Here is a 16,180-nt window from a genome sequence, read left to right on the forward strand (position 1 = left end):
TAGAGTTTTCAGTGAGACAGGAGAGGCGTCTCACAGATGATGTAATTTAACATTGTTCCAGTACAGAGTATTAGACTGATGTGTTGCACAGACAGTTTATAGTTGCTAATTTACAACTCTTGCCCCTAGTTGGGCTTTTATATGTAGCTTACAGAAGGCTACTATTAAAATACAGTTTCAAACATAAGAAAACCACAATACACTAAAAACATGGAGGGCACAATAAAATACATATATACCACAATACACATACAACAATTGCACAGTGCATACAAACATCACAAGCACACTGCAATACATAGATTAACAATGTACATTATAAGCATACCACAGGCCTACATATTTTAAAATATGCTTACCACAATACACCAATGTACTTACCAATACCCCTTAGAATTTTCAAATGAAAATATTTGCATATTTATATATTTTTGATTTTCAGTAACGGATGGATAACCTGGATAAAAGATTTTTTATCAGGTAGCCCAACTGAAATTTCTATGGGGATATCAAAGAAAACATGAATACTCTACTTGCTTTGCTAGGGGGACACTTTTGCAAAATGACAGGGGGCCAAGGGCCAGTCGCAGCAGCCCTATACATGTCTCTACAGTTGTAGAATATTTAAGTATATTTTAGTAATTTTCTTTGTAGCTGGCAATTTTAATCAACTTATCCTTTAACTCCCAAGATATAGCAGGGTGAAGGGCATATTGTAATTTCATATTTTAAACTTTGTTTAAAAAAATGACTAATAAATCTACCTCGTACTTTGTATATTTCTCAGACTTTAGGATGCATCTGGGATTTTAGGACATTTCTAGGATTTCAGGGCATTTCTAGGATTTTAGGACATCAGGGGTTTAGCTTGGGCCTCTTTGGGGGTCTCCACTGACACTTTTTTGATAAACAACCTCTATTTTGATGCTGTGGTATGCACTCTGGCACCTTATGTAACCATTACTAACACTATGAAAGTATGAATCACTTATTTTTTTTTTTTTGAATTTGAAAATGATTGGTGGGCCACCTGGCATCCTATCGGGGCCAGATTTGGCACACGGGCTGTAGGTTGAGTATCATAGCTGTAGGAGGTCCTTAAATATATTATGTTTTAAATCTACGACTTTAACTTGATGCACTGGAATAATATTATTAATCTTAGTCTCGGTATTTTTACAGTGACACAAATACAAGCGCTTTACTGGTGTCAGATATATGTTAATGAGGCAAATGTTTATCCAGGAATATGTGATTGTATTTCAAAGTCTCGTGATAGCATTGGTTAGGCGTGCGAATGACGCAGTTTGGTGGCAGGGGAGGGAGGGGAGCAGAGCAGCAGTGTAGGAAAAGAGGAGGAAGCAGCAAGGATGGCGGAGTCACACCTCTGAAGGTAAAACAGTTATATTATCACATTAACAGTGGACGTTTTACCCACACGGGACGGTTTCACACCACCCAGGGCACAATACACTCGTCCGCCTCTTGTTGCGGCCCGTGTAACGTAAAAGTGTCATTTTGCGGTGGTGAGTACGAACGCACTCTTTTGTTCAGCTCCGGAATGGCCGCTGTTTTTCACAGTGTTTTCTTTTTTTCCTCGGCTAATATTCAACACAGGAACGGGGCTTATGTGCTGTGTTACTTTTAGTTCGCACCCTGTGTGCCTTAAGCGGCCGCTCTGCTGAGATATAAACTGCCTTCACCGGCTGTGCTCTTCGGGTGTCTGCTGCCCGATGGCGCTCAGCTGGCTGCAGCAGAGATTTCCCCCCTCTCTCGGTCGGACTCACGGCGGACGGGTCGGTCCGACAGCCGCTCCGCTCGGGCCTACACACAGTTAGCTCCGCTAAACATAAAGCTAACTGCTGGTTGTGAGTACTTATAAGTGATCCGACATCCATTGAAAGCGTATAAACAGTCGTTTGTGTTATTTCTTACTGACTGCGCTCTTGTTTGACTCTGAATAGCGCTCGCTAAAATACTGCGAGCTGGCGGGCTAACTTGCTCGCTAGCTGACGTTAGCAAGTTAGCATAACTGACGTTTGCTTTGACGTTAGCTGCTCTTATTTCCTGCCTTGTTGTCAGTCGTTTTACTCGGCGTATCCAGTGTGTTTTCCTGTCGTTGAAGATAAGTCGCTTCGTATGTATTTTCTTTCATTCACTTTCAAGGCTGGTCTAGCTTACATTACACATTTTGAGCCTCGCGACAGTAAGTTAGCAACTCGGTGTTGGTGTAACAGTCAGCGTAGCCTTAGCATAACTGTGTTACTGTTAGCGTCAAGGTAATATTGTCAAACCAATAATGAAAACAGTGGTACCAAGCCTGCCCTGTTTTCTCTAGGTGTCCATATTATGTAAATTAATTAATCTCGACTTGACTTCCCGACCTGCTACCGCTTTGTCGGTAATCTGTTTCCACGGATTTGTCATTGGCACACGTAGCCATCAAGCTAGCTGCGTCCTGTGGAGTTGTAGCAATGTTAGCTGATAGCTGCCACCTCACCTCTGGTTTTCCATTTCCCCCTTAATTTTTACACAGATAAACCATTTTCACAGACAGGCCAGGTTATTCTAGGTTTGTTATTTCTTTATCTGCAGTAGTAGCACACTGTCAGGCAATAATATCGCAGAAGCTGGGTTTTATATATTTCCTGAAGCCGAGTCTGTAGTGCGTTTTGTAAAATCATAGCACTCTAGTTTGTTACATATGTCTCACACACATATTTTATTGTATTCTCTGATTGGCAGACATCAATGCTTCTCTTATTCAATTAAAAAGGCACTGTAAATGCCAAACAAAAGCACAACAATAGCAGTGAGTTCTGCTCAGGCCTAAATGCACTAGCATTTCCAGATGGACCCAAGATATCCTTAATGGAAACTTCATTTGTCTCTATGTGGGTTGCAAGTGCCATGAAGTCCAAGTGTGTATCAGCACTTTATGATGGTGTTTTATTAGTGTTGATGGACATGCATTAGCTTCCCTCCTAAGCTGTATATTAGTTGATTCTCATTTTTATCTACTAAACGAGTTGTATTAATTTAATGGAACTAGGGTTGCAGCGATATTCTGGTTTTAAGGTATACTGTGATGTGAAAGTTGACAATTAAAATAAAGTGTGCAATTTGTTATTAACTGTATTGAAAAACATGCAGTTAGATAGAAATTTTCACCCTTGTTTTGGTTACTCTCACAAGGGGGACTTTTTACACATACTTCCATTTTAAAAAATAGTTTCAAGTCTAATATAAGACGATAAAGCATTTGTTCAATAAAAACTAAACCCTCTGTTTCATTCCATTCTGTAATACTGTGAAACTGCAATATTTTCTGAGATGTTTATCTTTCTGTAAAAATCTCATACCATTGCAACCTTGAATGGAAGTCACTACATGTTTGCAAGTTTTTTCCTCGCTGGATCACTTGTCTGTTGAATTGACATTATCAATGATTTTGGCCAATGTACATCAATAAGGCATCTTTTGTGATTCTGCTGTTTTGAGCAAATCTAATGGGTTGTTTACATCACTGTAAATTCTTTACCTTTTGCCTATACTGTTCAATTTATCCATTCATTACATTCATGCACAACAAGTGGGTGCTAACTTAAACTTCTCAGGGATGGGAAAGTAACTAAGCATTGTGAACCCCTGGTTCTGTAGTGTCGCTATTACTATAGATCTTAAACCAGTGGTTCCCGCCTGGTCCAGCAATGGGGTCCAGATTTTTCCTTAGTCATTAGCTCAAGGTCCATACATTATAAGATTTATATATTATTTTATATTACAGAGCACAAAGAAAGAAAACACAGCAAGAATAAACAGAAACAGCAATTCAAAATAAATCTTTGTGTTTTAAAATTCACTTAGAAATAAGATGTTTTTTTTTGTTTTTTTTTTTTTTACAAATCTGACATGTTCGCAAGTCACTCGCACTCCATTCAGAATGACCTTTAGATTGCGACCCTCCAGTTGGTAAACGCTATATTAAACTACTGTGGTGTTTTACAGAAACCTCTGCATGTGTTTCAAAGATTTAAGTAAGAGTATGTCTGCCTTGGTTTGGGTAATATTTTAGTTCACATGACCTGGCCAAACAATGACCAAGAGTTCCTGCATGGGCTTCTAAGCTCGATTTCCTTACTAAAAAATGCAATATTGATATAATAGGCATAACTATCTTTACAAATAGTGAAAAGTAACTTGGAAGTGAACTTGCTTAATTGGATGTTAAACTTTTCTTCTGTTTTTTGTTTCGTCTTTTCTTAGGTTGAAGCAGAAGTCTTTAGATGCAGAGATAAATCCATAACATTTACATGCAGCTTGTTATAAACTGTATGATGTACCAGGGCAGGGACTTGGAAAGTACAACCATAAAAGGTAGTTGCTTGCACAGTTTGGTTTAGATGGCCCCATCAGTTGGGCCGGTCTGGTTATTCTCATTTTATGTTAATAATTATTTTGCACACGGGCATGCCCATGACAGCCAGTGTTAGACATTCACTCTCTTATTAACGATGGTCTGTAAGAGCGGCAGATTCTTTTTTTTTTATTTACAGAACACACTGACGAGCATTCTGTCATGTTAGGGGTGCTGCTATTGACCTAACATTTCTTTTACCCAAAAGGTCATATGACCTGTTGTTGTGGGGACTTCATGCTTTGAAGGCCACTTCTAAAGATTATGCTCAGCAGTGCTAACCTTTTCACTTAGCTCTGATCCTGAGCCAAACCTGCCTCTCTTTTTGCCATGACTTAGCCAGTACTATAGTGCGAGAGAGCTTTACACAGAGGAACAACAGCAACAGAGACCAAACAGACTTGCCGCCAGAGACTTGCTGGCGTAGTTTGTCATGTTAAGATCTAAAGAGTTAAGAGTTTTGTCTAGATGTCTCTGAGATGTATACATTCAACGTGATTGTTGTGTTACAGACTTTATAGGTGATGGCTTAATGGCTGAATGCATGTTTAGGTGGGGCTGCAGGCTTACAGTAATGTCAACACCCGCTGGGCCATGTTTGTTTAGTAGGAGTAAGTTGGTGTGAGGCTATGCTTGGTACATTCAACAAATTTGCTTGGACTGGCACATCGTGGTACTGACAACCCACCAAACCTGTTGAAGTGTTTATTTTTATTTTCATGAACAAGTAGGGATATTATCAAGGTATTAAGGGTCCTTTTTTATTTTGTGTGTGTGTGTGTGTGTGTGTGTGTGTGTGTATTTCTTTCTGTATTATGCAGCTTACACCCTTAGCCTACAGCATTTCCAACTTAAAATAAGTTTAAATGATAATTTGTCAAAGACATATTAGTAACATTTCATACACTTTTATCCACCCAACATATTTAGCAGTGTCAAATCAGTTTAATATAGATGCCACCTAAAAAACACAAACAAAAACATTGTAACATTTGCATAGTAGCACCATCATTTAATGCATGAGGCTTAAGAGGCACACAGTAAAATGTGTGGTTAATCATTTAGTACACACATCAAATTGCTACCTTTGTAACTTGGAATTTTTATTTAAAGTTGGTGATTTTAAAAATCCCATATTTCTTCCATTTGTCCGGTTGGTTGAAATATCTATATTGGAAATACAGGACTTTATTATTTTTCTTATAATAATCACTGTTCATTTGACTTAATGTGACCAGTAAAGGCAGCTTATTGTCATTTTCTAACAGTAGAAGCAGACTCTGATCTATGTTCATCACATTAAGACCACTTTGCTCTAAATTGTGTTGAGCAGTGTCCTCTTTTATTAGGAAATGTAACAACTTTTGGATGCTTGAGGTCAAAAAAATGGTGAAAATTATTTTTGAACAGAACCAGAATCAGTTTTATTTCTGTCTGTGAATTGGCAGAAAACAAAAAGGATGAGGCGTAGGAACTGTTTATTATTGAGTGACAAATATTAAGACCAGAAACTTGATCAGTTGAAATTCAAAATGTTGATAGTGTTAATGAAGTGTGAAAAAGAAACTGTAAATGTCAACAAAATTTTCTTTTTCTTTTTCTTTTACCTAACAGAAAATCTTCGAGGGGATTAAAAAAACCTTGATGACCTCTGCAGCCTGAATGAACCTAACCGAAGGTCCTGGGATTGTATGCAGTTCAAACATTTAAGCATGTGGCCCATGGGTGCCACAGTCCAGCTACTTCAAAGGATTTTTTCTCACATGGCATTTTAACAAAGGAACAAAGTATCAAAAGTAACCAAAAAACCTTTGGATCACAAAGCCTTTATTTCAAGGATAATCATAGACGTGTGGGCTTGCACAGGGATGTTTTCTTTAAAAGCCTCCTTGGCTATCTGTGTCTCCTTTTTCCCCCAATAAGTAACCTGACAAGAGAGACTCCCATGAGCAACTCTGCAGGAGGCTCGATAACGTCGACATGAGTAGTACTTTAGGAAAAGAAAAAGATTCGAAAGAAAAGGACCCCAAAGGTGGTCCAGCGGGGAAAGAAAGGGAAAAGGAGGCCAAGGCTCTAGCTGGCTTAGTCAAGGATGGTGGCAAAGAATCGAAGACCAAAGGGAAAGATGCCAAAGAAGGAAAGAAGGACACCAGCAGCTCAACACCGGGTGTTGCCTTCTCTGTTGACAATACGATAAAGCGGCCAAACCCGGCACCAGGTACACGCAAGAAGTCCAGCAATGCCGAGGTGATCAAAGAGCTCAACAAGTGCCGGGAGGAGAACTCGATGCGATTGGACCTATCGAAACGGTCCATTCACATGCTGCCCACCTCCATAAAGGAGCTAACGCAGCTGGCTGAACTCTACTTATACAGCAACAAGCTGCAGAGCCTGCCGGCTGAGGTGGGTTGCCTATCAGGCCTGGTCACTTTGGCACTGAGCGAGAACTCCCTGACCAGTTTGCCTGACTCCCTGGACTCCCTCAAGAAGCTTCGAATGCTCGACCTCCGGCACAACAAGCTGAGAGAGATACCGGCTGTTGTCTACCGGCTGACGTCTCTGACCACGCTGTACCTGCGCTTCAACCGCATCACAACAGTGGAGAAAGACATCCGAAACCTATCCAAGCTCACTATGCTCAGCATTCGTGAGAACAAGATTAAACAGCTGCCTGCAGAGATAGGTGAGCAAAGCTTATGTGTAAATACTGGACAAATTCCTCCAAATTAGGCTCGGCAACAAGCCAGGCTTTTGCCTTGTGGCTGCTAGAAATCATATAATTGTGGGAGACAGTCAACTACATTTAGGCTTATAGCATTAAGCTAGCTTTAATTTCAAGCTAGAGTACACGTCATTTTTTATAATGTGTTTTGCAAATCTTATTCAGTCTTGTTCTTGGTGCTCTTGGTCCTAGCACTAATGGCCAAGTACACAACCCTTCAGGGTTCCCACAGTGATTGCAACCCTGGAAAGTCATGGAATTTCACAATCACATTTTCCAGGTGTGGAAATGTCACGGAATTCGTAAAAATCACTGGAAATTTTTTTTTGGAAAAGTCGTGCAAATCTTTGGTAATAAAATTAATTGTTACAGTAATCTCGTGGACACAGTTTAGGAAGTAATCTAATCAGATTTAGGTTTTTGGATTGGATTGAATCTAAACAATAGAGAAAAAGGATTCTGAAATTGGATTCGATTTTATAACCCATTCTTGGTTTTGATCTGGATCAAACTTTCAGTAAATGTTGTTCAGAACTTTTTAGTAAGATTAAGGTTAAGGTTACCTTTGATCCCCCCAAAAAAGAATTATCCTGATCCCAGCAGAAGATGGACAAAAAACATTATGCTGTAAAACTTTTTGAATTGGTCAAACATACATACTTATATTTATATTTTGCACTTGATTTGTCTAACTTTTACAGTGATATAGTTGATAAAGTAGATATAAGGCTACTGATTAAGTCTTTCAGTACAGAAAAGTAAGAAAAAGAGAGGGAACATGAACATGAAAAACGGTATGTGATGGTAAATAAACAAGAAAATGCAGAAAAAAATATGATTGATTTTTAAAAAGTAATGGAAACATTTTGAGATTTTGTCCATGAAAATGTGTTCTTGAGATATTACTGTTTAAAATTTTTAGGTGATGAATCTAAATGTCTAATTGTAAAGTCATGTGCATTCTTGGTGACCTTGCAAATTTGTTTAATCTCTGTGACTTTATCACAAACTTTGCTATTTAAAACACGTAAAATCTCATTGTAGAGCTGTACTCAGTGTATTGATTCACTAAGCCCCTCCTTGTCTCTCTGTATGTGTTTATTATGAGACTACTGCTGTGGCAGCGAAGCTTTGTTTTTTGGACAGAGTCTCGCTCACAGTGACAGGGCAAACTGTTAGCATCACACAGCTAATGTTACCCAATGCTTATTAACAGGTTAAATTGCAGAGTCAAGCCATTACGGCGTAAGATATTAACCGCTGCAGCAGGGTTTCTGCCCAAGTGGCAAAATATGACATTAGGGACGATATAATTCTCTGCTGTCAGACAGGGTGAGCAGGAGAGCTGTTGATGTCCCCCTCCATCACAAATTGGACCTGATTCTGTTGGAAACACTGAATCATCAAAGACACTGAATCCATGACAGCATCACAACTATTTTTGCAACTTTCACTTGCCCCTGCAATTTCATCACAAAGAAATGCATACATGCATCGCAACTTTGTTAGGAAAGCACTGTGAAATTCGGCATTTAAGGCTGTAACAATCCCCAGAACAGCCCATGAAATACTGGAGGGACTGATAAAGAGAGAGTTTGGCAATAAAACTTAATAGGTTTTTCTAAGGTAAGCAGAAATGCTATTCAGATTTTCTGAGGAGAGAATGAGGAAAATAAATGAATATCTTCAGTACAGCAGAGGGTGGGTAACTGAAGGTGCTTTCATTTTAAATTAGCTGAATATCTGAATTTGGTGTGCCTCTTTCTGCAGGGGAGCTATGCAACCTCATAACTCTGGATGTTGCCCACAACCAGTTGGAACACCTACCGAAGGAGATTGGGAACTGCACACAGATAACCAACCTTGACTTGCAGCACAATGAGCTCTTGGACCTCCCAGAGACTATAGGTAATTTAAGCTTTCTTTTGGACTCAGAAGCAGACTTATTGTCTGTGGCTCAACTAGATTTGATAAATGTTGCACATTACAATACATTTTTCTTCTGTCCCTGTAGGCAACCTAGCAAGCATAAATCGCTTAGGTCTACGATACAATAGATTGTCAGCCATCCCCAGATCGTTAGCCAGATGTCGAGAACTGGAGGAGCTAAACCTCGAAAACAACAACATTTCGGTGTTGCCGGAGGTAAGTGGAACCAAAAATATCAGGTCATTTAAATTGTTACATAATAACAAATTATGATAATAATCATCACCCACAGTCTTAATTTATTTTATACTAACATCAGCTATTTACTGTAATGCTCTTGAAAATGCAAAAGCAAATTGACAAACAACAAATTCATATTAGTAGAAGTAGAACCCTCTATACCTGTGCTCTAAAATGTATACTCTGTCTGAGGTTTACCAGTAGATCCAGAGTGATAAATAATAGACAATAGTGATAGAGTCCTGTCCTGATCATATGTTTTCTGTCATGTCTGTCGCTGTGCTTGACCAGGGCTTGCTGTCAAGCTTGGTCAACCTGACCAGTCTAACACTGGCGAGGAACTGCTTCCAGTCATACCCTGTGGGTGGACCATCCCAGTTCTCTACCATCTACTCCCTTAACATGGAGCACAACCGCATCAACAAGATCCCCTTTGGTATCTTCTCCAGGGCCAGAGTGTTAAGCAAGCTTAACATGAAGGTATATATGCATGTTTGTCTGTGAAATAAGTGATATGAATTCTTAGGTCTGCTGTTTTTGAAAAAGCCCTCTTAATTGATTTGCTTGATATTCAAATTTTTGACAGTCAGGTGTGATTGCAACGTCAACAGATAATCTAAGTCTGTGACTGATAAACCTTTTTCAAAGCAGACATTTGGACTAATCATAATTTTCCTTATAAGTTTAACGATGGCTCTGTTCTATTCAAGTGTCCCAGTAAGCAGTCACAGTGAGCCAGTATGCAATATACAAGTACCCTGAGACTAAAGCAGCTAAATAGAATTCAGCTGTCATTATTTTTTTAATACCTGTAAATTTCCTGCTGTGACATGTCAAAATATCTTCAGTGAAAAAGACCTGTGGGAACATGTGAGACTGAATTGGACCTTCTTATCATACCTGAGCTATGCTGTGTCAGAAACAAAAATTATGCACTCTCAGAGGTAATATAAAAGTTTTAAATTTTAAAAACATCACAAGTAGTAAAGAATGTAAATCAAGTTAAGTCCGCTGTCTTCATTGTTTTGTAGGTCTTCAGTATTGTGCACTGTTGGCTTGGCTAAATTTAAAATACAACAGAGCTGGTTAGACGGTTATATTTGTACACTTAAAACATATCAAGGTCCAGTGATTCATTCAAAGATGCTAAATTGTGCGTACTTCTTGGAGTGTCCATTCATGAAGGTGGGGTGTGTTGTCAAAGCCAGATGAAGTCGTCCTGAAATAAATGACTGCATTTGCAATGTGTGTTAACTGTCAGTGTTGCCACTTTGATTTAACACCTTCAACACAGTAGAGTGGAAGTGCATTTAAAAAAAAACATCTATTTGCTCATGTTAATCTCAACTGTTCAGAACTAAAGCTGTCTGAACAGCACCTCTGTCAAAGTTTGCACAGGTATTACAAACATTCAATTTGTCACAATTTGTCTCCACTGAAAACATTTTTTCCTGGTGCCAGGTAACACAGCTGGCATAGTACACTTCGACTCAGCCTCTTGGACAGCACTGTCTTTGTGTTGACCCTCTGAATTGTCACTTATTTTGCTAATAAAGGTATCCTATTGTCTTTGTCAGGACAACCAGTTAACTTCTCTGCCATTGGACTTTGGCACGTGGACCAGCATGGTCGAGCTCAACCTGGCCACCAATCAGCTGACAAAGATCCCAGAGGATGTCTGTGGTTTAGTCTCTCTTGAGGTGAGTTTTGCATCTACACATAGTAGAAAGTGTAGTACTCAGTGAGTTAACTGATGAAGTAGAATGGTACAGAAGTGTTGGAGCCATTATATCCAGGCATTACAACCCTTGAGCAAATCCATGAGACTAATGTGTAACAAACATGGATAGCCTTTAGGGATTGCAATGAGTACTCGTTTGGACGTCAGCCTTGGTTCATCATATAAAGTAATTGCCAATCAACTTCACACATGAACATGACTTACTTCTGTGGGAGTCAGAGCTCCACACTGGGGAACAGTTGGTGGAGTCCATCTGCACACATGGACACAATAACAGAGCTAACTGTTAGCATCACACAGCTAACTTAATCAAATGGTTATTAACAGGACAGATTTAAGGTGTTTTGGTGTCAGTGGGAGTTTATTGGAGCCATTAAAGGGCTCAGTGTGAGATGTTAGCCTCTGCTGTTTTAGCTCTTGCTAACTGAGAGAGCAGCATGGAGACAGTTCTTCAGTAGTGTGTCGAAGCCTGGTTGTGCAATAAATCAATTTCAAATTACACTCGTTTACATTCCTATCATACGTTACATTTTTTTGTGAGTACTCAAGTGCTCTAAAATAATTTATAGAATACTTGAGTACTGAATATGGAAGTCATTTTAAAAAAATCCTATAAAATGAACCTAAAACGCCTGTCCAAGACGGACAAATCACTATAAGTGCATTTGTCATTGAGTTACATAAGGGTAAACACACTAAAATAAAACGTTTTCTATCCGCCCCTAATGTTATTTCTAGGAAAAAGATGCTGCAGATGACTGTAACTGGCAGGTATTAGCTGGTACTCACTGTGGGACCATAGTATAATCCAAGCTGAAAGTTCATAACAATACTACAGAAAATTACTATTTTACACAGGTTTTTCTAAGAGTATGTCAAGGAGTTTCCAAAAAGGGACATTTTGGAGACTCCAAAAGGACCCTTGGTAACCATGGTCACATGTTTTGGTTAAAAAGGATGCCATTTTTGAATGCTTCAATGTGCAGTCATAAGTTTGGGCTTCACTGAGTAATACTGATGGTGTTTCTACTGAAACACTATCAGTATTACTCATTCGGAGTAACAGCAGCGTAAACACCTTATAAAGTATTTTTGGTAACTTTGTGCACAAACATTTTGCATAAAAAATAGTAAAAACAAGAGCTGTAGAGGAAAAGACGTTTATGTCAGTTTATACCGGCAGACTGACCAGTGAAACAAACAGGGAAAGGGGATTTACAAAATGTGTTCAAACTACATCTTATTTATGTCAAAATATACAGTAATATGTGCATGATATAAGCAATAACGTCCCAAGACACACGCTGAAGCAAATGGGTACTTACGGTGGGCGATATAGCGAATATACTCGATGTATTGCGGCTTGTTCCTCGTGCGATGTATAAAATGGACTTTGTCATGACCATCGGGTATAAAATGTGTCATTTTTATGAGCCACTGGCGTTTTGTTTCTCTTGCTCTCTCCTGCAGCTCTCTGCCTCACTCAGACATACAGACAGACAGATAAAGCAGGGCTTTTGCAGGACTCCAGTCACATTTTGGAGCACAACTGTGAAATACTATTAATATATGTGCAAATACTATTAATATATTATCTCAACAGCTAGTAGTTTGTTGCCAGCTTACAGTGAACTTAATGAGTGGTAGTCGGGGTACTGTGAGCAGGTGAGGCGTGTTCATCTGCAGAGCTCGAATCGCTACTATTCAGTCACATTTTGCGACCATGGAGCACCAGTGCGACTTGCAAATATTGTTGCCAGCTTACAGGGAGTGAATCCTCAGGGTTAAAGATGCTGCGGTGTCGGTTTAACTGTCTGCTAATGCTTACAACACACTGTTGACTGGAGGCTTCAAGCCCACAGCAAAAACATGGACATTTTTGGACTGAGACAAACCAGGTCCTTCAAAATAAAATCACCATGGGTCCATTTTTATTTTAGTTATAACAATTTGTTTTAAAATTGCATTATAAAAGTACCTTGTATAAATTTTTTATATTCTTATTCATTATATGTTATTATAACAGCAGTGTATTCAACTTAATTATTTGTCAGTAGCTACTTTAGCTTTATTTTACTTTATTTAACATTATTGTAACTGCACTTCATTCAATATTTTTATTTTAGTAGTTAAGGTTAGTTTTAAGGACATTTAGAAATATTGTGTATAAAATGTATTATTGTATTAAAATATTGCGATATTGATTTTAAGCCATGTCGCCCAGCTCTACATTGCATGCATGCATCTGAAGATATTACAGAAAATACAGCAAAAATATTGTACATTTACCGGACAGTCTAAAATGATGCTCCGGGCTTCCCTGGATATTTGTTGGTGTTAAAATGTGCTTGGACTAAATATTTTACTGGATTCGATCATCTGGACCTCTGGGAGTGTATCAAAACTGTTTTTGTTGGAATATTACTGATTTATGGATAATCCTAAACCATTATAGGTGAGTTCTGCTTTTTCTGACAAGTTATGTTTGTTTGTTTTTCTGATATACAAAGTTATAGAACCTGCTGTGGTGGTTGTATCTTGAAATGGTCAAAATTAATCAAAGCACAAGTATTGGCTTTGAATGGCTGCTCTGTTTATAGCACAATGTAATCTTACTGTGTTTACAGCCCGCGGGTGGGCCCCCTTGCCCATCCCTAATAGCCATAGGGTTTAACATAGCAGCTCTTACTCATGTTATGAAATTTCGGTTTAGGTTAAAAAGCACAACTACTGCACAGACATATTTCCTCAGAACTAAAGAAACCTTCAAGTTTTGAAAATGGGGCTCTGAAAATATGTTTAACACACCTGTTTTTATAATGTTTTAGTTATTGTTAAACAGAAATAGAAGTGGAGCAGTTCAGTTTGAGTAGTAGTTTTACCTGAGTCAAAATTTTCCAATTTCTTCATGGATTGTTTGATATCATTTGAAAAAGATGCAATAATTCAATGTTAGGAAACATTGCATTATTATATGTCATGATGTAACTCTGGACCTGAAACTCTGCTGCTGTCTTCACAGGTGTTAATATTGTCCAATAATCTGCTCAAGAAGTTACCACATGGTATTGGGAATTTGAGAAAACTACGGGAACTCGACTTAGAGGAAAACAAGTTGGAATCTCTACCTAACGAAATTGCTTATCTTAAAGATTTACAGGTAAGGTAAACAGCAATGTGTTTCTCTCCATAATACTTTTGGCTTTGTCTATATTTCTTTTTTTACAGTATCTTGTGATTTCTGATTTGTATCTGTTGCTATGGGAAACAACAATTATTATAATTACAGGGACACGTTCCATAATGTTTTTATCCTTCTTTTAGTTCACACTGCCTAAGTCCTAGCTGCTTCGACTTGCTTTTAAAGGCATTTAGTAAGGCTTATTTTTAGCTCATTGCTAAGGAGACCTGTAAGTGAACTTGAAAAAATTGGCAACTTCACTTGTAGTATCTTACAGTGCAGCAGATAGCGAGGCATGCCTCTGATTTTCTTGCTCAAACAACAGACTAGTAATGAGAACCAGGAACTCACGAGAACCTGAATCAGACAGCAAAACCACAGTTGGGCATCAACAATACTCAGTCCTGAATTAGTGGCTTAAAAGCTGCTGAAACCGATGTAGTGTCATTACAGCAAACATAAAAAACGACTAAGAGCCCAATCCCTGGATATATACAAATAATTGAAGTTTTAAGGATCAGATGCTGTCTACCCTGTTACATGATGATCCACAGTTTTTTCTCTGTGAGGACTATGGTGTTGGATATAAAATGGTTTGATTCTAATTACATTATGCGATTGGTTCATACATTTCTTGTTCCTGCAGATCTTTAGAGCACATTGTAAACTGTGTCTTACTCTCTCTCATCAGAAATTGGTGTTGACAAATAATCAGCTGACCACGTTACCCAGAGGCATCGGCCATCTCACCAACCTGACTCACCTTGGTTTGGGGGAGAACCTGCTTCAGCACCTCCCAGAGGAGATTGGTAAGCAGTTCCCTCAAACCCTCAACTATGTAGATCAGTAACATGCAAGTTAATGTGTTCAGGGCTTGAAAAATGTTACTCTTGCTTGTCGAAGGGCAGTGTTCTCAGTGATGGTAAGGTACCAGAGCTCAACCTGGGATGCGTCATTGTGGGTGAACTGGACTCAGTGTGTCTAAAACACAAGTGGAAATGAAAGTTCTTACTATGTGTCTGACTAATCCACAATCTTGTAATTTGGTACATTATGCTCTCAAAACTGACTGCAGGAATTACTGTTGTAAACACCATCACCAGTATAGATTAATTTTGTTTTAAAGGGAACTTTATGTACTTGGTGTTTTGCCTCGCCAGGTTTGCGTGTTTTTGGCGCTGTGTCTGCGTTTTGCTCAGCTTCCTCTTGGATGCACGCTGCCCATGGTTTGACACCTAGTCACTGCGAGGTGTGTTCCTAAAGACTAGTTTCCTTGACATTAAAATGCAAGTGTAGATTAGTTGACCAGTCTAAAAATAAGAAAACACTCAAAAAGATTCGAAATTGTAAACAAATGAATTTATATAGGTTAAACATTTTCCAAAAAACATATTGTGTACATGGCTTATTACTGCTGGTTAGTCTCTCATGCTGATACAAACCCCTCCATTTACAACTGGATACTTTACTATCCAGAGGTATTGTGCCACCAGCTAGCGAAGTTAGCAACATAGCTGTTCCATCAGTGTGTGAATGTGTATGAAAGGTCAAAAACTGAGTAGCAGGCGGCATCTTGCACAGTAGCCTCGGCCACCAGTGTATGACTGTGTGTGAATGGGTGAATGTCACTCGTGGTGAGAAAGCGCTTAGAGTGGTCAAAATGACTAGAAAAGCGCTATCAAAAAAAATGCCATACTAGTGCAGGCCTGTTTACCTTTTTATAAAGTCCCAACCTCACCTGCATACTGTGCCGAGGAACATCTGGAACACAACAAAATAAGAAGAACATAAGAAAATGCAGGCAGAGGGCAGAGTCTCTGTGGATACGGACACCACCTCTTGCTGCTAATGGGTAATAAATTATGACTGTGAGTCTATACAATAAAAAACAATTTAGTATTCTGTAGTGACAGTGTAGAATTAGGGATGCACAATATTGGATTTTTTTTT

At 38.8% G+C, this 16,180-nt stretch overlaps 1 protein-coding gene across 1 annotated transcript; it reads left to right on the forward strand.

Annotated features, from left to right (window-relative positions):
• Nucleotides 1–1,336: 1,336 nt before the first annotated feature.
• shoc2 (SHOC2 leucine rich repeat scaffold protein) lies at nucleotides 1,337–15,080 on the forward strand. The gene is made up of 8 exons (XM_042484507.1): nucleotides 1,337–1,393; nucleotides 6,032–7,100; nucleotides 8,910–9,047; nucleotides 9,154–9,284; nucleotides 9,600–9,788; nucleotides 10,886–11,008; nucleotides 14,072–14,209; nucleotides 14,922–15,080. The coding sequence occupies exons 2-8, from the start codon at nucleotides 6,398–6,400 to the stop codon at nucleotides 15,078–15,080; spliced, it is 1,581 nt and encodes a 526-aa protein (XP_042340441.1). The 5' UTR covers nucleotides 1,337–1,393; nucleotides 6,032–6,397.
• The last annotated feature ends 1,100 nt before the right edge of the window (nucleotides 15,081–16,180 follow it).

This window comes from Plectropomus leopardus, chromosome 4, assembly GCF_008729295.1.
Source record: "Plectropomus leopardus isolate mb chromosome 4, YSFRI_Pleo_2.0, whole genome shotgun sequence".
NCBI lineage: Eukaryota > Metazoa > Chordata > Actinopteri > Perciformes > Serranidae > Plectropomus > Plectropomus leopardus.

Bases quoted from the DNA above. Each gene is read 5' to 3' on its own strand.
- shoc2 (XM_042484507.1), top strand. From the start codon at position 6,398: ATGAGTAGTACTTTAGGAAAAGAAAAAGATTCGAAAGAAAAGGACCCC. The intron at 7,101-8,909 runs GTGAGCAAAGCT...CTCTTTCTGCAG, and splicing joins ACAGCTGCCTGCAGAGATAG to GGGAGCTATGCAACCTCATA. The intron at 14,210-14,921 runs GTAAGGTAAACA...CTCTCTCATCAG, and splicing joins CTTATCTTAAAGATTTACAG to AAATTGGTGTTGACAAATAA.